This window comes from Patagioenas fasciata, chromosome 9 (assembly GCF_037038585.1).
Source record: "Patagioenas fasciata isolate bPatFas1 chromosome 9, bPatFas1.hap1, whole genome shotgun sequence".
In the NCBI taxonomy this organism is placed as follows: Eukaryota; Metazoa; Chordata; class Aves; order Columbiformes; family Columbidae; genus Patagioenas; species Patagioenas fasciata.
Window position 1 is genome coordinate 13882497 of NC_092528.1, and position 23756 is coordinate 13906252.

Sequence of the window (23756 nt, forward strand, 5' to 3'; positions counted from 1 at the left end):
TTGAGCAACTAGTTTTTAATTCACAATCTAAGGGATTTGAATGGCCAGATTTTTTTGTTGTTGTTTTCTTCCTGGGGCTCACAATTTACCCTCTTGCTGTTTAAACTGATATTCCATAATTTTTCTGTTGGTATAATCTTAAATAATTTCTATTTTTCCTTTAAGTGTGCATTCCATCCTTGTCATCTTGCCTTTAAATGTTAAAGAAGCAAATTCATACAAGATTGTATAGCATCTTTCAGACATTCCTGGACCATTTTTGTTTGTAAGCAGGTAAACAGAGCTAAGAGGGAATTTGGCTTACCTGAGTATTTACTGTCGATACAACAAAAGTAGAGACTTTGAAAAGTGGTTTCCCACTATCTACCCATTTTACATCACAGCCGATCTGCTATTAAAACAAACAAACAAACAAAATTTCCCACTTATTTCCTACTTATTCAAGTGTGCATTAAATTTTCACTGCATAGCTTTGCACATGTGTGTGCATGAACTGTGCTGGCTACTGTGCTTTCACAACTGCAGGATTATTACAGTATAAACTTCCTTTTCAGCACAAGCCCACGAATGTCATAATTCAAGGGACCAGATCACTGCCCCACCCTGTCCTCATGACAATAGCGAAACAAATACAAGGATGCAGAAATAATCCAAACTGGACAGGATCAGTGGGAAAATATGATGTCACACCACAAAGCTGGAGTATGAATCATGATCGTGGCTCACGTCAGCTGGAGAATTAAAGTCATATGGCCTGAGTTTGTGAAAAGAGTTCTTTAAGAGCACTCACATTCATGTTTTGGAGAAATTAAGGATAATATTGTAGAATACATACTTATAAAATACACTTTTTCCATATATAGCTGTGAATCAGCAATATACGACTCTCAGTCCAGTGGTACATATAATAGTTCATACACTCGATACGCATGTGAATTATCTAAAAGTGATATCCTGTTTATCATTTGCACTTTCAGGTAAGTGTAAAAGCAAATCTGATCTCATGTAAAACATCTGCAAACAAATGCTCTGTACCATTTGAACAATACTGAGGTCTGAAATAATACCTTTCCACTAGTCGGTTCTGGAAGGCTGAGGTAACTTGGAGGCAGGCTGCTTGCCACTGCCACGTTGTGCTCTTGGGAAGCCAACTGGGCATCTTTCAACAAAGGAAGCCACGCGTATCCCACTGTGCACAAGAACAAATCAATTTGATTCTTTGGAAAAATCAAGCTTCTCAAGCTCAAAGGAAGACAATAATATCCAGCCAGAAATTCTGCAATCCTTATTTGAACGTACATCATTTATATTTACAATTGAAAGTAATTCTACTACAGGTACCTGGTGTTTCCAGAGCCTCTTTCTTTTTGGCATTAGCTTTTGCATTTATGTCACAGGTGACATGATAAAATGAAAACAGAATGTGGTGTTTCTTATGGAGTTGAGTGGGAAGTTCAATTTTCACCTGAAATGTAAAATGTTACACCTCACTTTAGTTTAAAAATCGATTACACCAGTCATCAGAGATGGTCTAAATGAGTAACATCTCTCTCTACACAGAGGTCTAAACACAGCCTGCCTTTACTGGCCAGTATTTGTCTGCATGGGTAATAGATGCTCTCTTAAAGAAATTGTTTAGGATGATCATCCATCACTTTTACTTAAAACAGTTTTCCTCTCTGTCTTGTGGATGAATATTTGCATTTATGATGAAAGAGTGTAAGATGAAAGAGGACAGAACTAAAGAGCAATGGACCCTGCTTAGAAGCGATCACCTGCACACTAGCAGCTATAAATAGCCATCACTATTCTCACATTTTCAGGATAATCAAACCAAAACCTAAAATGACATTTCTGCTACTGCTTCATCATCATTTCATGGCAACGACCAAGTAATAAATGCTGACACAAAAATAAACTTTTATTTATGATTTTTGTTCAGTCTTAAATCTCATATCATGTCATCCAAGAAACACTACAGATTGGGTTTGAGGTATTACTAACCTATGGGTATAAAAATACAAAGCAATCAAACCATATCGCCATAGGAACTAATAAAAAATATCCCTTGCCCTTGTGAGCTATGATGTAGTTTATCCAAGCTAATCCTATGCTTAAAGTAAGGTCTAGAAATGGTTGACAAATGCTTCCAATGTTAAATCAGCTTATGGGTAAGAATCTAATACCATAAACATAGATATGAAATGGCCATTCAGAAATGGAGATTACAGCAACTTTTACTACATTCTTTTAAAGACTGCACTTGCTGTGCTAGGAACATTTAGGACAGGTGCACACCTCTTCCAGCCAAATCAGCTATTAAGATCTGAATTCAGCTCTTCATTCAAGTTGAAAGTAATCTGCTCAAAACCAGATGGCTCACTAGCATCACATGAAGGACATTTTCAGATGTGTTACAACCCAAACCACTGCTTACAAAGATGTAGCAGTGGGTTCAAGGTCTCTGAAGCTGTAATGCCTTAAGCTCCATCTCAGTTCCTAAGTATGAATCTTAAAATTGATACTTCACACATAGTTGTACATTATCTGCTGGTCTTGCCTTTGTCATTTTATCAAAGTAGTGGAAAACCCAGAACAGACACAGGACATTCACAGCCCATCAAACACACTAGTCACTGAAAGGGTGAAACTAATTAAATTCACCTGCAGAAAGACTGGGGGATCAATACTTGGTGTTGGCAAAACGTAAAAGGGGCATGTGCAACTAACATTTGGCAAAGACCAACATATGAACTCTATTCTACAGCTGCTTCCTCAAAAGCACCAGCGAAATGACTTGCTGCAGCCACTACACATCACTGCTCATTCTGTTCAGACCACTGGATCAACAAAAATGCCCCAATGCAGATCTTACATCTCAGACAGGGATTTGTTCTGACATTTGGCTCCATCCTTCATCATAATGTTTACTGTTTCCATTAAACTCAGAGATGCAGCTGGACCCTTAATGCAATCCAGACGCATATTTTAGAGAGCTAGACTGTCCCTAATTAATTATACAGCATCTTAACTGTACTCAGAACACCTTACAAAAGGAAGGATTCACTGAGTTGATTTAAGAAAAAACACTCAAATGTGAGACACTATGTTAATCTATGTAACACAGGCGCATCTAGATACACAAGCAATTGTAACAGAAATATTCTTTGGACATATTTTCCTCTCTCACTGGAAAACATGTACAATTGGCAGACATATAAAGAAAGAAAAAGCAGACTGACCTCATCATAGAAATCAGGATTCTGTGAATGATGTAGCACAGCGGTGTAGGCTGCTGTTGTAAATAATGGTCCACCTGGCTTTCCATAAATACACTGATAAAAGTAACATGCTTTAATTACATTGTGAAATTCTGCTGATAATACTAGTCTTGGTATATCTAATATGTATGTACATTGAAAACAATATCATGAAAGATTGATACTTGCTTTGATCAAATATTAAAAGAAACATTTTAAGTGCTCAAACCTGCTATTTTTTATACACGCTTCCAGTAAAAGTCCATTGATTCTGTGAAAATTACCGTACACTCTACTAAGCAACACAGGGTCCTTATACTTCTTCCTTGCTGTTATTAATTTCAGAGTTTTCCACAAAAAGCTTTACAAAAGCTACTTCACTTTTATGCAGTACAATAGCCAATACAACGTCTTCACTGACTTTTCAATGTTATAAAAGCTACATCAGTTACCAATGTCCTTCCTAAGCAGAGTCCTGTCTAGAGGCTCTGATTACTGAGTAACGGTCACTTTATTGGTGGGGAAACCACAGTACAACAGTAGCCCTTGGTCAATAACAAGGTTAAGAACTAAGTCTCAGGTTCTTCTAATTTTGTGCCTCACTCTTTTCAATCAAGAGCTCAGTGAGAAATGTAGGGTAAATGGTAAATTTTAGAAAAAGCAAGTTGCACTGTAAAAACACGGTTATGTTTTCTATTATTTCTTTCTTTCCCCTCTACCAGTCAGAAAGCCAGCACTGCACAATGCCACTGTGAGCTTGAATCATTATGACCAGCTGGGATCAGACAGAACCATAGTGCATGAATAGAAGGATACATGACAACATTCACTCTTTAATTATTCCAGGTTAGTACTGCCCTCATTTCTGCATTTTATAAGTAGTGTCCTCAGAAACATGGTTCTCCAAATATACTCCTGTTGTGGCTCACCTTCAGCGGCTTCGCTCCTTCTTCATCAGAGCTTTTGAATTCAATGCACACTGTTATATTCCGTGCCTGAAAAGACAGGAATGTATTAAAGCTTAGATCAGAAAGGGGGTACTCATAAAAAAAGAGGAAAATAATAATGGATGAAATAAGCTCTTTTCAAAATCTAGAAGAAACATGCGGATGGTATATCAACATTTAAAATGCCTTTAAATCACAATAATATCACTAGAAAAAAATATTTCCAAGAACAGCCAAAATGCAAGCCAGGCCTCGAATTGACTATGTAGAAGCAGATTAAAATGACCAGCACTTACTTGTGTCTTGCCCTTAATTAAGTCTCAAGCACCATGAAAACGCAAGCAGTACTCGAGTTTCATTTAAGAACTACAGATATTATCCAGATTAATTTTATCTGCACAGATCATTTCATTAAAATACAGCCCTTCTGAAAATTGCAAAAGAGCTATTACCTCATTATCTCTCTTTGAATCGCTGATACAACTTAAAATTGATCCGTAGATTCATTTCCTTAAAATTGTACCAATGTTTTATGATTGCAAAAATTAAAAAAGATCAAAAGCCAAGTCAGTGATGCACATCACCATTTCCCCCTCCTTTATGATGAGTACTCCTTTTCGATGAGGGCTCATGCAGCACACTACTACCCAATTTTGGCCGGAATTGGTTACATACTGTACCTTGTTAAAGTATTTTTGGCTATCATACTTGAGGTGTTTTGGATATATGTATATTTGGTTCTTGTATACTCTGTAAGGTCGAGAATATTTTGTTGATTCCTGTACAAACTCCTCAACTTCCACTGTAGGTTGATGCTCCTTTATGTCATTAAATGGCTTGATTGGAATAAAAGACGAAGTTACACAGTCTTCAAAAGAACAAAAAAGAAAGCCATCACATATTATGTTTGTTTTTACAGTCTTATACTAAGTAATATTGAGATGGAACAACTAAAATCCTGCCTTAAATTGCAAATAATAAGCAATGCTGAGATGCAACAGGTCAAGTTCTGCCTTAGACTGCATCCATGTTACCTCAGAACAATTAAAACATGTTGTCCTTAAATGGCTTATCTCATTTCAGTTAAACAGTACAGCACTGAAAAACTCTTTTGACACATACGATATTTGATGGCATAACAGCACCACTGGCATATGGGCAGTTTCAATATATTGAAGTGATGCTCTTTCTAATTAATTTTACAGCTCAATATCTCATTTAAGTTTTTCTATTATTTAATAACATAGTAAATGAAATGAAGAAACAAGTAGTGCAGAAATAGATTAAATATATGATGTAATTGGGATAACTGAAATCAGATAAAGAAACAGAAGATGAAAACAAGCACTCTCTCACCCAGACAAGGAGCGATGAAAGCCAGATAGAGCATTCCCCGCCTGCCTGTGCCGCTAGCTCAGTGAGACATGTAACTGCAGCATGGAGAACTCAAAGGCTGTTTGCATAAAAACACCTGAGAAGGGTCACCAATGTTGGGATGTCCCAAGTTATTTCTGGGAAAAGCAGTTTGAAGGTTCTACCTACAAATTCATTTCTCAAACCCTAGAATAACCCACAGGAAAAGCCTACCAATTTGTGGTGAGGAAGCCAGAAGAAGCTGGTGATACCTCGTATGCACGATACCGAATTTTACTTCCTTCTAAACTAACACAAGAAGAAACGGGCAGCTTCAGCACGGTGCAGGTCCTCTGCAGCACAAGCAGGTGGGACAGAGGCAGCTCTATGCCAGCTTAAGCAGGGTGGTTTCTCTTTGCTTTCTTTCAAATAGACACTGAAAACATTCCAGCCTGCTGCCCAACAAAATATGAATATATCTGGTTGATTCGTACACCCAACCAACACAGCTCCTGAATTTACATGGGAAGATCCATATATATAAAAAAACCTTTGTCTTTCCTAATCAAAATGGGCAGCATTAAAAGGCGACAGCTTATTTCCATTACTTGGATTTGTCAGCCAGAAGCAGTCACCACCTGCTGTAGAAAAACCTTGAGGAGATTTATTCTCCACAGCATCAGCAACAGTTCATTGTGGATGACCATGCAAATTCCTCTGCTGGCCAGTGAAGATACTCAGGGTCACATACAAACTTCTGAAGGTCTGCTGCTCTGGTACTAATATTCCCAGTACTTGGGAGACTCTGCTCATTACTCTTGGTCTACAAAGCTCTGACAGGCAGCTTTTTGTTTGGGCAAATCTCAGGCAACCCATTTTAAAAATGAGGATGTGCTATGTCTTATAATTTGGCCAGATGGCCCTCAAACTTGATTTACAAGCATTTTATTGTGTCCATTTTTGATCATGATTAGCCTCAACCCAAGGTCTTTCTGTGCTCTCTGAATACTGCACTTCCAGGAGCTCGTAGAAAATCCACAGGGAAAAAGAAATAGTGCTGAACTGAACACAAAAAGGGAAGTATAAAAACGAAGTATTTAAATCTCACTGGCTCAGATAGGAGAGCAGCGATAGCCTGTAGAGAGTGAGAAGAGGCAGTAATTCCAGGAAGAAGCCAGCTGGCAAGCAAAGGCTCCTGCAGCCAGCTGTGAGGCTCTGGTTTCTCGGTGCTCCCGTCCATCGCACAGATACGCACACGCAGGCGCCAGCCCACTTTGCTGTCAGTTGCATGGCTTTCTGCTACAAACTACTCCCCGTGACTGCCCTCCACAAGAATGGAGCCTCACAGTTCTGCGTTTTAATGGTATTTTAAGGGGAAAGCAGGGGATGTAGCAGCAACAGTACCTGCTGCCCTATTGCCAGCTTCAGGGTCCTGACCTTCCAGCCAGAGAAGCAGGGACCATGCAGTGCAGGTGGGAGCTCCAGCTTCCCCTCTGCTACAGCTATAGGATTTTGGTTTCTGCCCATGTAGCAGCAAAGGCAGAAGTTTTGTTTCAGGTTAAACACCGTCAGACAACATCCCTTGCTATTAATTGTGGTAGCTTATAAAAATAAAGATCTGCTTCTGTTGTCTAATGCAAACTGATGCTAATGTGAAGCAAGGTAGTGTTGGTCACTAGAGAAACAGTTGTACCAGGCCAAGATCTTGGTACCAAGATCTTTGGCCAACTTCCTTTTCAGTGGCTTTTCTTGGCAGTAAAGGATTTTAGCGATAGCCTAGTACAACTTATTTTGAGCGGGAAGGAGGTGTTACAACAGAACTGGTTACTGCTATTACAATGCTCCCTTCAGAGCTGGTTGAAGTCAACAAGAGTTTTCATGGAGATTTTAACGAATCCTACAGTATGGAAGTTTTCTGGTACAGTTTTTAAATTGTTTTACAGCCTTATTCAGAGTAAGATTAATTTTCCCAAAACCAAATAAATGTTTAAGCCATTACTCTTTAGAATGAGGGAAATTTAATTGTCTTTCCACAGGAACTGGGCACTTTACTAGCACATACCATTTACAGCCAGACTTTCACTTGGCCACAGTGCACACCGAGTCAGGTAACAGTAAAAGGCCCAAGAAGCTTTGGACCATTTTGCCAGCTCCAAGCCAGCAGTTTCTTCTAATTTCAAAAATAAAACTGCTTTTGAAATGTTAGTTCAACTATTTTTTTATATAATAGCATATGAAAATGGTATAAAGATGTGTGATGATAGACTTCAGAGGAATTCCATGGTCCTGAGCTTTTTGCAACAGTGGGTCACAGAACTGTGGTCCTTGCAACAGAAAATTTAAAAAGAGATAAAAGGATCCAGTTAGAAGCATCTCTTTTTGCAGTTGCTGCACTGATGCCAGAGTGGCCTCTGCATTAAGTCCTTTATCTAGTCTGCATTCTTAACCTGCTGCGTGTCCCACACATGCTAATTCAGAGAACATGAGCATTGCAGCCCACCAACAGCGCAAGGCTGCAAACATCAAGCTTCAGAAGTCCTCATCTTCTTGGCCTAATCCCTTAGAGACCAAAAAGTGGTCCTTGGATTCAGCATGTTGTGTTCTGTACTGCTGGAGTATATCTGGGCAGGTACAGGATGAAACAAATAACAGTGTAATTAAATAAAAACAAATAAAGAACAACTCCCTGCATATGTTTTTCTATGGAACGACACTTCTACCAGAACTGTCTCGAGGTAGTTATGGCTGGAAAGTTGATGACAATGTCCTATTTAATTGTAATAATTAATTATAAAGTAGAATCATACTTGGATGTTCCAAAGGAACACAATCAACCGCAATGTCCAAACAGCCAGGTATAGTTTGTATTTTGCTAATCTTCTCTGCTCTGCAATGACAGAAATGAAAACATTTTAGAAAATTAGAACAAGAGAGATGACATTCATCATAGGAATTAACCTAAAATGAAAAACAGACCCTGATTTAAGGCATAAATATGCATTAAACACATTTAACATACACCTATTGGCTATTAAATCAAAAGCAACAGCATGAATTTTTCTCTCTCTCTTTCTCTCCTCTTTCTTGGCCTCATTCTTGCCTTCTCTTTGCAAGCAATATTACAGTACATCTTGCAAAAGAGGAAGAAACTGATGAACCAACCCTTATGAGAATTAACGTACCCACTTTCTCTTTCTAAAATCTGAATCAAATGTTCTCTAAATGGAACTCAGTGATCACTAAGATGAGAGGAGCTCATGGCATCATGGCTTCTGGAAGTGCCATGCTGAAAAGGGACCAAAGTATATTCCTCACGTCTACACAATCTGAGAAGTGCCACAACTGTGATGCTAAATTCCTTTTATCTAGGAGATGCTTTAGACAGACAAACCCAGTAGTGATGACTAATAAGAGTTGTGAGAATTTCAGTAAAGTTTCCTGACCAGTAACAATAAGATGGCACAAGAGATTAAGGACCCAAACCAATTGACATTAACTTTTTCTATGATCTGATTTTATATAAATGGAACGGGAGAAATTAATTAGATTAACTGATTTAGAGTACAAGGGACAGGAAGAAATTAAAGGTACAATTCTCACCTTACTTATCCAGTATAAACAAAGACTCTGCTCTAAAATTAACCTGATTTACACCTGTGTGGAAGACTACCCAGCCAAACTGCTATTCAGTAATTTACACACTGTCAAACACTTGGAGAAGATTTTTCCTTCCAATGTTCACTCTGCAATTTGTCACGGAGACTCGAACAAACAAAACAAAGGAGTGGGGAAACCATTAAAGAATGACTTTTCATTTCTATCTTTTTTTTTCCCTTTTTTTCTCCTGAGGTAATGTTCTCTTGTTGGTTACTTCACCTGCATCTCCACTGATGGAAGCTAATTTAAGGAATCACTCTTTTTTAGGTTATAATAACATTTATTAATGTGCCAAATGACAGTTCAGTTTTCCTGGATCATCCAACTTAAAGCAGCCTTTGGCAGGTAATAGGCTAATGTGAAAAACACCAATTCAGCATGGCCACTATAGCACACTGTGTTAAATGAAGAAAAAAACCTGTGAAAATTATTCTGCACAGCTGTATAAAGCTTTGATTCCTTCTCAAACAATATTAAAAACTGTTCCTTACCTTCTGTATTCTGTTATTAGTTTAATCAAATCTTCCATGGAAATCTTATTACTTTCTTGCCTGAATAAAGGTGAGAATCGGGAGTCTCTGTCAACATTTCCCTGATTATCTTTAAACACTGGTCTATAAAGAAAAGAAAATGACATGTTTATAAACACTACCTCATATACATATTTGAACATTTGAAATTGTCATGTAATATTTTAACAGTGTTATGATATGACTTCTTACACAAATTGAAGGGCTCCCTACAAAGCTTCACACAAGAAAGCTCTTCCAAGCTGTACTTTTGTGGAAGCACAGGCAACTTCAGTTTATTTGCATGTGCAGTCTCAGTTCTGCAAAGAATTCAGACCACACTACACGGTGCAGAGAGTCCCCACTGGCCTCGGGTGCAGCAGGACTGCTCGCAGTTCAGAGTTGCCAGGGTTTAATGCTGTTATAGAACAGCATTTTTTTTCCTCTATAGCAAAGTCTCCCTTGAGAGAGCTGGAAGTGTCCAGGACCTCATCGGAGGCAGCTCCACACCCCTGCCCACCCCTCCATCACCCTGGCTGCAAGGCTGCCTTCTCCAGCCGCTCCGCGAGGTCCTGGGGCAGCCCTGGAGAGCCCAACCCTGGCCAGAGCCGCCACCCCTGAGCCTACTGGGACTTGACCATCTTGCTCACACATCAAGGACATGACTCCTCACTCCAACAAGAGACTGACTCCTGATTTCAAGGAAGCATTTTGAAGAATTAATCACATCGATAGGTAGTTTCAACCAAGAAGTTACTACCCAATGAAAATAACGATAATATTAAATAACAGAAATCACAGTAAGATGTCAAATCCCAATCGCTACATCTCACCATGTAAAGAAATTTACACTTTCACACAATCAGGTTAGAGATCTCTACTGAATCTTCCTGTGCATTAAATTTGTTCTGTCCCCTCTAGGAGCATGACAACAACTCACTGGGGTTTGGGTTTCCTTCACAAAACATGCTTGTGGAGCACTGACTAAATGTTTGGTGAACCAGCTGCAAACTGCCAAATGAAATGGAAAAAAAGGATATCCATCCATAACTGGGAACAGTGAGTATCAGCTGTTGTGTGCACAGGAAAACGTTCCCAGATATTTCCATTCCTGCTCATTGACACTTCCAGGATTTAATTAACACGTTTCAGTGCCCTTTGTGTGTGACCCCAAAGGTCACACACGCTGGCTGGACTGGATAATGTAGCAGCCATCCAAATTAATGAACCTTGGATTCAACTGCAGTACGTAAAAACATTGCTTAACAAAAGTAAAATGTTCTTGACACTAAGTGCTGTTCTGTGAATCACTTGGCCAATCTTGCTTCCTTAATTTACTTCTCTTTTCCACTGCCAGTGAGAAGAAGAATTGATGCCAGAACAAATTGTTGCCAGATGCAAAATAATGGAGTAAACCTTTGGAAGAGGATCCCAAGGATATGTATAAATGCACTGTGTCTTAACTTTTTAACTGAGAGAAGCACCACTATTTCATTACTTTGTAAATGTAGAGAATAATAAACTCTTTTCTATCAGATTTTTGCCTCCAGCAGTTAAGAGGCAATAAGGTCCACACCAACACACCATGTGAAAAATCTTAAATTACTGGGGAGAAATCAGACCTAATTACTGGCAGCCACCACTTAGTTTACAAATCCTATTAAACTGCTGTCAGGAAAAAAAAAAAAAAAAAAAGAAAAAAGATTTAATAATTTTTACAGTATTAGTGACACTATGATGTTTCTTGGACTCAGCACACCTTCCTGCTCCAGATGAGCAGCAAGGACTGAAACACTCAGTGAATGATTCCCGCCATGCCACCGGGCTCTGCAAGGTGATGCTGAGCAAACCCAGGCTCTGCTGGAGCTCATTAACCAGCCTCAGAGCAGCCTCTGACACTGAGCAAACCACGGCTCAGCAGACCAGGGTGTGGGTGAACTTATCAAGGCAGGGCTGGGGATGCTCATGGTGTAAAATGAAAAAGCCCCAGGTCTGCACTGGAAGCAGCTCACACCAGGTCTGTGGTGCCGAGCGTTGCTGCCTGGGAGGCTCAGGGACACAGCAGCATCACCTCTTCCCCTCTGGCCACTCTGGTTTGGAGTCAGAAGGACTTTATAGGGTCCTCCTACCCACATCCACTACCCCCCAGCATCAGTGCTCCCTGGGTACCATGGCCCTACCTCTAGAAGTGCTCCTTGTCACTTCAGCAGCATATCCCAGCCTAAATAATACATCTAGGACAAAATTAAAGGCATGAAACCAGGTCTCCACAATTCAAACCAGCTTATTTTATCCCTCCAACTTACACACCACGCTCCAGTTATGTAAAGCTCTTGCCACTACAAGAGCAATTTAGATGTCCACTGAAAACAAGATAAACCTTTTTAAAAACAGGTATGTTTTACACAGTCAGGGAAGAGCTAGGTGGCTTTCTGCTGGTCAAACCATACTGGTGTCTCCATTCTCCTGGCTCATTAAAGCTGAAGAACTGCCAGAGCAGCAAGTATTATGTGTATTACATCTGCAGTTAAGTAACCACAACCCCATGTTATGCTAGATCCTTTCAGGCTGCTTGGCACAAGAGTGCTCCTTGTCACAGGGAACATACTGAAGGCACTTCAGAATGGCAACTGTCACATCAAAGAAAAGGAAGCTTAATAAATCACTTTTACAATCCAGGAGTTCAATATTTGTCTAACATATTAATGATTCCTTACTGCCAGTTACTTATTTACCAGACATATTTTAATAAGAAAACTAAAATTCTGAAGAGATTCTAAAAGTGTTAAATTAGGGGAAAACAAATTAACAGATTTCACTGAAGAAACTGAATAATCACCTCAGTATTTAAAGTGTTTCTATGATTCTACTGTTCTGACATTGTCAGCTAATAGTTCACAATCATAAAAATTCTTTAAGCATTGAAAATCTACACGATGTTCATAATTTAACACTGAAAAAAGCTACTTCTTAAGTAGCGGTTTACAATTTGTGGAAAAATTGCTTATCTCCAGGGTTAGAGATTCAGTGTGAGATCTGCAACTAGAGTAAATCAGGGCAGCATCACTATCTTGAGCACCATCAGCCTACGTCAGCTGAGAACCGAACCAGCAGCTGCACAAGCTGCTGAAAGATTTAAATATTAGGCTCTATAACGTGAAGTTTACGAGGGTGGAGAAGGTTTCAAGGAATAGCAGTGTAAAAACTGATCGCTGTGAGTGAAGTTTCCCCACATCTACAATATGTAGCTCAGTCATATATTTGCAAACTTTGGCAGTTCTAGCAGGAATATGAGAACGGAAGATGGATTTGACACACTGTAATTCTAACACATGGTAATTATACCTGTGAAAGCGTACAGAAAACAGATCGCACCAACGCCAGCAAGGAGTCAGGGAGGAACCCTGAGTCATGCTTTTGAACGATGCTAACAAACTGAATGCCATATGAGCTAATCACAGAGTTTCAGTTAAATGCACAATACTCAACTGTCAGGATTTTGGGTCACTGAACGTACGCGTGAAAATCGCACTGTGGTCATCTGTAGCTGCTTTAAGAGGGGAGGGGGGAAATTTCCACAGAAAACCAGGAGTGTGCTTAATGCCAGAATGAAATAACTGGAAACCACGTTTCCAAACCCGGGGTTTTGCTATTTATCATAGCCAAACCATTTTTCCCCTGTAGTGCAATAGCCTCCTGTGGAAACTTCTATTTTCAAGCTGTGAAAATAGAAATAGATTTTATAAGGCCAAATTACACTTTGCTTTTACCAAAGAGAGTTCTGAGTAATGTTAATACATTAACATATGTAAATGAGTGCAGAATTTGACTCAGTGACCTAATAAATGCCTTGTGCAATATCACTGATACCAACAAGTTCATAGACGTGATGTATTTGGTCAATGATTTTTAAACTATATTAGCTCATAACGTGATTTACAAAGACAAAGTTTAAGAGCTGGTAAGCACACCCAAGTATATTTTCTATAATTAATTCTACAGATGGGAGGAAAGCTTTTTAATGGTACGGGCAGTGAAGCACTGAATTAGGATGCCATCCAAAAATACTGCCTGCTGGAACTGTGTGATGGCCACAAACTCCAGCTCTGCCCTCTGCCCTTGGTGCAGGCCATCTGCATAACTCACACTTAAAAAGTCTGCAAAATGTTAAACTTGCTGTGCATTTGCTAACACCACAAGCATATATTTCAATTTATATTTGGGAAATCACAGCCAAAAATATTGGCTAGAAAAACACATTTAGGAATGATTTGATCCTCCCCTAGGGAAAGCAAAAGTATAGTATGATGCAGAGGTCTTTTTGATCTGCTTTTATAAGACTGTGGACTGCACATTGAAAAAAGAGCCTGCAATTTTGGAGAGAATACCAAGTAAAACAAGTCATTGCCATCTCTGAAACTGAAAAAGTATGGGACTCAAGCCAAGGTCTTCCATTGAAAAAAAGTCTCAAGGAAACAGCCCAAGGAAGGCCCAGGCTGCCAGGTGTTCCCATATCCCCTGTACTGACTATCACACAAGCAAGCTCCTCTCAATGGAGCTCTTTAGCTCTCCTCCTACCTTATGCCCTTTGCCACATTTCAGTCTGTGCCAATTAACCATTCTGCACGGAATTCCAAAAAGAAAAATCTCTGTTCATTTACCCAGTACACACTGTTGGGTGAAGCAGCAGCAACTGCTTCTGCTCACAGGGCTGTGGTGACTGGAAGCTGCTGCCGTCATATACCATTATCAGAACTCAAAAAGCTCAGATACAGATTTAAATCTGGTGGAACACTATTTATTAGACAAGCTTGATCTAATCAAGATTTTACTCCTTATTCCAAATCCATGTGGCCCATTAGTACAAAACACATTTATGCGGTTACAATACTATGTAAGAGATAACCAAGGAGTTGCCCACTGGTATTTTAATGATAAAATATCTAAAATGACACAGAACTGAAAGAAGAGGAGAATTTTCTGAAAAGCACCATTTGCTCAGTGCATTCTAGCTTGACAGGCATCTAAGGCTCTATCCACCTTACAAACAGGGACAGAAGTAAGACTCCACTCACGTCTGTTGGACTTGCCTTGGGCAGAGCAAGCGTGGACCTGCAGCTCCAGTCCTGGGCCGTGCACAGCACTACGCACCACGAGTGAGCAGTGCGGCTGCTGCACAAACACAGCCCAGCACCTGCCCACCAGCACAGCACACAGTCCGCACCTGGCTCCTGTCCTGCCTGCTCCCTCCCACCAAAGGACAACCAGGGGTTGCCACCTGGAGAACGCTATGAAAGGGAAATGCCCTAACTTCAAAATAAGAAAGAAATATTCCTTTTATTTTTTCTTTTTTTCTTCAAGAAATGCTCCAAGATAAGATTTGCTGAAGATGCAAAAGAATGCCTTAGCCTCCTCCACATGCATGACTGGCTAGCCGGACCCTGAACTAATTAAAATCCTCAGGCCACCTAAAGGCAGCTACAGCAACGACTGAGGCCCAGGACACATCACTGATGATATGGCCACAGATGGGCAGGACAGAGTTAATAAAAAGCCTTAAGTCAGTCTGATGCCAAGCCTGCACCTTTTCCCATTGTACAGTCCATTACATGCTAAAAGCAGCTCTGTCAACCCAAGAGACACCCATCAATTAAATTTTGATGAATGGTCTTTTGGCTACACAGAAGTAGTAAATATTAATGAGTATCCTTGAGCTTGCGATGACAGATCAGAGCACTTATTTGCCTTTCTCTTGAGCATGCACCTACTTCTGTTCCTACTGGATATTGGCAAAAATGTATGTCAATAAAAAATAAGTGAACTCTTACTGTGTGTTTTCTTTTTTGCTATCTAAACACCATATTCTAAAATCATAAGCTTTCCCCTACACATGGCAGTGGAAAATGTGCACTTGTAGTGCTCTGCACCTCCACACCAGAAGCACAGAGCCACACAGCCATGCCTCATGGTCATGAGAAGAAGGAATGCTTTCCATTCAGCAATTGACTGCTTTCCTTTTTATAGGAAATATAAAATTTTATATTCCCTGCTCTGTGCATGGCAGAGAGAAGTGAGAGCACACACTGGAGAGCATCACTCAGGGAGTGCTCTCATCCCAAGGCAGTAGTAAGCTGAGGAAATTACAGAAGACTGAGAAGGAAAAAACACAGAGGACAGAGAAGGGAATTGCACAGAAACCTAAAGGAAGAACAAAAAGAAGAAAGTCATATCTAGTTTTGTGACTTAATTTGGCAGAAGGGGATCAAGCAGCACAGGGGTGCCTCAATAAAATCCAACTGTTTTACCAAACAAGAAAATAACCGCTGTCACCTACTCACCACTAAAAATGCAAGAGTACCTGAAGCATCACCCTGAGTACTCTCAGGATCACCCTCAAGTCACAGTTTTAGGGGGACCATAACATCAAAAATGTTAGATTTTTCCTTAAACCTGACAGGCACCATAACAAGAACAGAGCCTCAGACTTGTGCCCTTATATTGCAGTCAGTGCAACTCTATTTCAGACCATAATTATCTTTGTAGAAAATTCTTGTGAGACCTCTGACTTTGAAATCTCTCTGGTAATTTTTAGTGCGAAATCACTGGCGGAGCTCATGATAAATCGATATTCAGTCAGTCACCTTTGCTACTCCCTGGTAACTTCACTACATACCTGAAGAAAATATTTCACTGCAGTAACATTTAATGGAAAAGTAACCAACAGTCAGCTGAGTGAAAAACAGGACAATGAAATAATATAGCTGCAGGATCTTCTGGGGTCCTAGACCACACAGAAAGTTTTGCTTAGCTTCAGGCAGAAAAAGTGAGAAGAATAAAAGCATACAAGTCCAAGAGCAGAATAAGCTATAAGATGCTTATAAAATTATAAAAAAGAACTAATACATACCTCACTGACCAAGCAAATGGCATACGGTATTTCCCCAGCTTGCTGCAGAACTGTTTATTGGATTTTAATACTTTCTGTGCACACTATAAAAAAAAAATATGAAGTATTTCATCAATACCATTATAATATGTGAAATGCAGCACAAAGTACATACAAGTACTCCTCTGATGGAGAGGTTATAGTGTCCCCAAAATAATTTAAACTGATACTGCCCATAAGAAAACATTCTGGGCAGACAGCAAAGACATCACAGATGAACACAATGCTGCTGACGAACTGAACCCCTTCACCATCCCTTCCATCAGAATTGTGTTAGTTACAGTTATGATTCCAGTTTTCTGTGATGTACTCAATGCAGATGTTTCTCAGAGAGAAACAACTTTGCTCATAGATGAAGTGCACTACCTTGTAATTTCTAAAAGATTGCTGAAAAAGAATTTCACTCTGTTAAGGCATAACTAGCATAGGAATGCACCACAAATGGATTTGTATGTTGCAGACAAAAATGGTACAAAATGCATTCATTCAGTCAATGGAGCTTGGACATTTGCTTTCTTAGGTGCAGGCCTCCTGTGAGCTTGTCCTGTTCAGCAGCCACACCCTGGTGAGGTCTGTGAGCACAATTTGCAACATCTTCAGCTTCCAAAAGGCTGAAGCGCACAAAGAAGGAACTGATCATCCTGTTACGTTACCTTAAAAGAATCAGGATTCTTAATGTAAGGTTCAGCACTGCTGGCAATGTTTCCTGTAAGCACCTTTTCTATTTTTGCCACCAATACAATCTCAGAATGAGGATTACTTATAGAGAAGAGAGCCTGTAGAGAGAGAACAGTTTAAAAGTATATAGCAACACTGGAGAAATGAAATACTGCCAGTGTTCTCTGTTGATGGAAACGCTAACAAACCAAATTCAGAGAGGATTATTGAGTATTATTATCTCAACATATTCAATACAGCCAGACAGAAAACAAAATGTTTGTGCTAGTGCTGAAGCAAGCGTGTGCACATGCAGCACCTTGCAAACAGAGTGACTCGAGTCAAGATGTTGGCATCACCTAACCTAACTGATCCTCCAGGATGCTACTTAAATGCTGGCCTAAATCAGTCACATCTCCGGGGAATGACGTAGGGAAGAAAAGATAATGTGTGGGGTTTGGGGTAAGGCTTACAGCAACAGCAACAATGAGATTAATGCAGTGCCTAAGTGTAGCTTTAAGTTGCGATTTTGTTTGGATGGTTTGAGAGAGGTGAACCAATGAACTCAAAGAGCACAGGAAACATGGGTGGTTTCTCTAAATAACAGACACCAACTTCTTCCAAATTTTGATTGTAAATGGTTTTAAAGCCTATACAGGGAGCTCAGAAACCAAGCACTTTTATACAAGTACCAATGATACACAAAAAGAGAGTATTCTTGAAAACAAAACCCACTGGTAGTAGAGATAAATTTTCTGATGAAGATGAATACTACTACTGAACTAAAACAAGTCACAGAAGTCATTAAGTCATGCAAATCAGATGTGGAATACCTGTTTTGGGTATTTCAGCCATTCTTCTGGGAAACCCTTGACCTGCGGTTCTTCCATTTCATTTGAGTCTGTATTTTCAACACTGCCATTTTCTAATGAAAATGAAGAACCTGAAATCATCTGTCTAACCAGCATGTGGTTCAAATCCACATGAAAATCAGCAGAGATCTTCCTGCCATCCCTGATGTCATACAGGGCCACACTCACAAAGAAAGGCTCTACCTGGAGAAAACATAGTAAAAACATAATATAGCAGTAACTGAGAGCAAGGGGGTAAAACTCTATCTTCTAATAGATTCCTGCAACTAGGAAGAAAGAAAGGAAATAAATATTATTTACAAATTATGAGATTCATTAAAAACACATGCTCACCCACACCCCTGCTGAAGTTAATTTCCCACCATGGGATTTTAGGCACTTTTAAAGGTAGTTTGTTAACACTATGCTAGAACAGTAATTGAAAGCTAAGTTAGAAAATTGTAGAATATAAAACCACAAATTTATTTTTCATAGATAATTATTAGAGTAATTAAATAGAGCCCCAGAGAAACACATTACAGAATTTTAAAAACATAGATCCAGAGTCATTATAAAAGAAAGAGTGAGGGTAGACTTTCCAAGGATCGTCAGAAATGTGGCACAAAGATGGCAAATATAAGTACATGAAAAATGTTTACTGGTACAAGCACAAATACGTGGGTGTATTATGCTGTGAGGAACACATGTTCCATTTTGCTAGGAGACCAAGAGCATTCAAATGGCTCTGACAGCACCCACTCATTCTACCATGTAGTACCAGGGAACTAAGTCCTACGACTGCAAGTAACCTCCAAAGAGTCTCCATAGTTCTGATGAAGTAAAAAAGTCTCAGAAAAACACCTTCTGAGCTGTCCAGAAATCAGAATCTTAACTTTGGAGATCAGGAACAATGCATAGCGGGCAAAACATTCTGTGCTTTTTTCAGTCCCTGTAGTGAATTATTGCATACCCTTGGTACGGTTATCATGACTTTATTTAGACAGTTATTCCAGTCTGCCAAAAAAAAGTATTGATTACATCATGCTGAATATGCACTCACTATAGAGGTCATCTTCAAATGAGGAAGGAGAAAAAAAAAAGAAAAAATATAATCAATGCCTTATATGTAATGTATGAAAGCTGAATTGCCAGGACACTAATTTCTTAAAACTTTCCTGCTTCAGAGGAGAACTAAAAGCTATGGACTGACAGCTACATCTCGCTTTTCCCTGCCCCTTTGTCTTCAAGTAAGAATAAGCACAATTTTATGTTTTGTCCTATTTTTAGCTGGGCTTTTCCAATAGATGAAGCATCTAGTACTTTCTATTTTGCCTTCTCTTCTGTAATTTAATCTGCTTGGTTCCTGGTCTCTCTCTGAAAAACAAACAAAAAAAAAGGTTCACCAACAGATATTCAGTTGCCACCTTACACGGGTCTTCGCATGTTAAACTTGTCCTTACAGCAACTGTTTGTCAAGGATTTTAACATTTTTAATTCCCCATTGAACTGTAGCTAAAAGTCTGCAATCTAAATCAGCTTCAAAATTATTCTTTACTGAGAAGTTCATCAGTTTCATTATTCCTTCCAAAGGGATGGTCAGAGGAGGAGCGAATGCAGCATGTGTGCGTATTTATACATACACAACTTGCTTTTATCTTTTCTTTCCAAAGCAACAAGTGCACAGAAAGAAAGAAAAAAACAAAAAAAAAGAGAGAAAAAAAATAAAAAAGAAAGGAAAAAAGAAAAAAGAGAAAAATCACAGGGAAATAAGTAAACCTTACATTGGTTGAAGGATCATTTTCATTTTCAGTAACACAGGCCTGGAGATTCAAACTGAGGGATTTGCAAGTTATCAGAATCCTCTTTGCAGGCTTTTCTTCAAATGGTTTGACCATCGAGTTTGTCCCTGGAAACTCCTTTTTCTGAGGATTCAATGACTGAAATAAGTTGGGCAATTTGTTATACGTGGGAAAAGCACGACATTCCAAAACTAAGTATGCTTTTTAAGGTCTTGACAATCACTGAAGCAACTGAAAACCTCAAAAAGTCACTGCTGATATCTTCACATTACCATAGTAAACAAGTGTTATTCCTAATTTATAGATGAGGAAGCAAAGCAAAAAGATTGCCTGAGGACATACACAATTGTCAGAGGCAGAATTAGAGACCCAAGTTAGGTTTCCTATGATTTCAGAATATAGTTTTTTTCTTGTTTATTTATTGCTTCTGAAACTTTAGCTTTTAATTTCCCCCTATAGATCAAACAGCCTCATATTTTTCAGGCTATAACACCCCATTTTAGGATTAGATTTCAGACTTTTCTTCTTCTTTTCCCTTATACTCCACACTACTATTTCAATTCACTTAGTATTCTTAATACTAGTACTACAGTTGATTGACAACAGGTTCAAGTTTGAATATATAATGATCCCAAGTTTAATGAAGTGTTCTTTTTAATTAAAGTTTCCAGTTAAACCATCAACAGATGTACTTTCAGTGCAAGGAATAAGATTGTTTGAATCATGAACTCTGACATGAAATGATAAGCAAGCTGAAGATAAAAAGAAAAGCAATTTGCTATATTTCCTGCTAACCTTTCTTTTCACATAGATGGCCTCTGGTACCTCCAGCTGTACCTCCCCACTACTTTTTACATCCATTCACTTTTTTGTAGTCAAATTCAGTGTAATGAATAACAATAAAAACACTGTTCTTGTAACAGTCCCATTCCAAGAGAAGGTTCTGCTCCTGTGATGTTGTCAGTTTGCTTTAATGACTCAAAGCCCAGCTACACTGGACTAGATTACTTTCAGAGGTCACTTTCATCCTGGGGCATTCTGTGATCAGATATGGGTAGAGTCTATATAGAGTGGTCTAAGGACTAGAGACAGCTGCCCTCACCTCTCGGGTGTACCCTGTTGCTTGCTAAACTCCAAACCACTCTGATGCCTGAGCTAACCCAGTTAGCTCAGAGCACCTGCATTTTAAAACTTCTAAGAACTGGAAAGAAAAGATCATTCACTTACTGCTATATCAGGATCCAAAGAGAAAAGATTTAGTCGCTCTGTATTTCGAGAGGTTTTCACTGTTTCTTCTGTTTCTGTGATGTACTGTAGCAACAGATAATAGATTAGTTTTCTGCACAAGAACAGAAATCCACGGAGTTGTTAGACTTCTAAATTAATAATCGATGTTTCACTTGTAACAACTCTTCTAATTTCTGCAGCAGTTATCCCAAAGCACCTTCAAGTACTCTTTGAAGGTTATATGCTTGTGAAGCAGGGATTTTCAGGCCATGATATACTTCTAAGTAACCCTCATATTAGATCAATTCAGTAATTCAAGTTCATATATGTTACTAAAGAATCCATTGTGTAAGATATTGAAAACAGTGGACTGCTGTCCCAAAATCACTTTAGGAATTTCGACGTCAAGGAAAAAAAGAGAACCAGCCCCACAGAAAACCACTTGTGCAGAAAGGGGAGCAGGGAAGAGCAGCTCCAGGGGCAGACACACCAACTGCAGCGTGTCACCAGAGGTGAGGCTGTGGGTCCTCTTCCCACCCATCCTTCTGCCACATGGCAGGATCAGTCACACCCATTTTATTTCTGATGGACACATGTCTAAATTAAGAATAAGCTCTCTGATAAAACCAACCCAACAACTTCCTGAAGCCACCTAGTGCTTTCCTATCCTGCCTTATAAAATTTATCCTTATGTCTAACTTTGATAATATTTTCCCCATTCTTCAAATCCATTCATCCAAGGTGTGAAGTACACTCTACACATTCCCTTCCCCTTACAAATCCCTCATGATACCTTTGAAACCTTTTTTTCTCAGTCTAAACATGCACAAATCTTTCACTCTTTCTTCGTACTTTGTTTTTCATAATTTTCTTCATTTTTCAATGTCTAAACTATTAACGGAGTCCCCCTCCTTCCTGGTTGCCCAAGACTGAGTACAAACCTTAGCGGACATGGTACAGGCTATGCCCTTGTTCAGGTCCCTTTCAACGGTTTGTGTTTTTCACAATAGCATGATATTGCTGACACACACTGAGTAATAAGCAGAAGCAGCACATCAAGAGCTCCATGTTCACTTCCTAACATGCCTCATCCACGGACTGACTTGCAAAAGCAGATCCTGATGTGTCTCTGGTGGATTAGGTTAGGCAGAGATGGGATAAGGAGATTTACCCGCCATGGAATAGGGACCGGCCACAGACCACTGCTGCAGCCAGGCCTACAGAGCAACGGCAGGCGGAACGGGAATTAACCGTGTAAAGGTCAATATAAGCATTGCATAACACGGAGAATAGCTATTTCAGCCTTGCAGGCCACCAGTGGTCTTTGAGATATCTGCATTAACTAAATCATTAGAAAGCATTTACCCACAGACAAGATGATCGGATACTACTGTTGTCCCTAATGCATAAGCTCAGTTACAATTTATCTGGTTGGTTGGTTGTTTTGCTTTTATTTATTTTATTTTAAATTCTAGGTGACCATTACATATGTGTAAATACAAACTACAGTAAAACATAGAAAAAATTCTATCCTCATTTGCATATACAGCTTTCAGTTCAAATCTGTGGGAGTAACATCCTCAAATAGCATTTGGCTGTGTAGATAGTATCTATAATAGCTCACTGAGAAAGGATTACAAACAGATCATACATTCATTTAAGCAGTGAAATATTTTCCAACCCAGCTTTTCATCAAAAAGCTTCTTAGCACCATCTACAACTATCTCATGCACATGAAGCAGTTTATGAGACCCAGGGGACAAAACGCCCTCCCCTGACACTACATGCATCTTTCAATGATATTACAGGTCATACAGGAAAACTTGGCTCTCCAAAGATCAAACTTTTCTGAAATACAATTAAAAAGAGTAACTATTTCACAGAAAACTGCAGGGACCAGATCCTTACTGACTTCACAGGTCTAAATCAAACTGCTCTAGGGAGCACATAATTTCTTTACATCCAATGCAGCTTTTCTGATTTAAACAAAGCCATCAGCTGTTCAGAAAGAAAATTATTCCTGCCATTTGTCGTGGCTCTAACAATCACAACAGGCTGTGCTATATTTTCAAACTTTTCACACTATTAATGATCATCTATTGGCTGGCATTTTTCACTTATGTAGCACTTTCTACGCTTGTGAAGATAAATATAATATTCATTACTTTTGCAAAGTCTGGGTGCCAGGCGTTCTCTGAAGAATCAGTCTCATCTTGAGAGCAATCATAATTCATTGAAACTTCTGCAGGGTCTTGAAAAGAAGAAAAAAAATGCAAATGTTTTTATTATACTTGCTATTACCATTGTGTTAAAAAAAAAATCTTTCCCATGCTACTTATTTCTATTTCCTTTACCATCATCAGGCTAGCAAATGGAAGAGATACTAACGTAAACCTCTGTCCTCTTCAACGTCATCTCCCACTGGTGCTTACTGTAACTTGGTCTGTATTTAAGCTTTAGAATGGGAGGCCTGACTCCACCCAGTGAAACATCTGACGTGTTCACCCATGACAAATATTCACACCCACAAAAACACTGTTTTTGCTCCCT

The 23756-nt window shown here is 39.2% G+C and overlaps 1 protein-coding gene across 18 annotated transcripts in view; it reads right to left on the reverse strand.

Annotated features, from left to right (window-relative positions):
• Window positions 1-23756, reverse strand: part of DOCK10 (dedicator of cytokinesis 10) — a 154474-nt gene that overhangs the window by 45928 nt on the left and 84790 nt on the right. For 16 of the 18 annotated variants that reach the window (XM_071812468.1, XM_071812466.1, XM_071812465.1 and 13 more), the window contains exons 9-22: window positions 23372-23457; window positions 21207-21290; window positions 19962-20117; window positions 18163-18384; window positions 17326-17448; window positions 16634-16716; window positions 9709-9831; window positions 8368-8447; window positions 4888-5075; window positions 4190-4255; window positions 3243-3335; window positions 1342-1465; window positions 1068-1189; window positions 305-391 (exon numbers count right to left, since the gene is read on the reverse strand). In XM_071812468.1, the coding sequence (XP_071668569.1) occupies window positions 305-391; window positions 1068-1189; window positions 1342-1465; window positions 3243-3335; window positions 4190-4255; window positions 4888-5075; window positions 8368-8447; window positions 9709-9831; window positions 16634-16716; window positions 17326-17448; window positions 18163-18384; window positions 19962-20117; window positions 21207-21290; window positions 23372-23457 (1637 nt within the window). The remainder of the gene's footprint in view (window positions 1-304; window positions 392-1067; window positions 1190-1341; window positions 1466-3242; window positions 3336-4189; window positions 4256-4887; window positions 5076-8367; window positions 8448-9708; window positions 9832-16633; window positions 16717-17325; window positions 17449-18162; window positions 18385-19961; window positions 20118-21206; window positions 21291-23371; window positions 23458-23756) is intronic. The other 2 variants (XM_071812463.1, XM_065844314.2) reach the window with 1 other exon arrangement.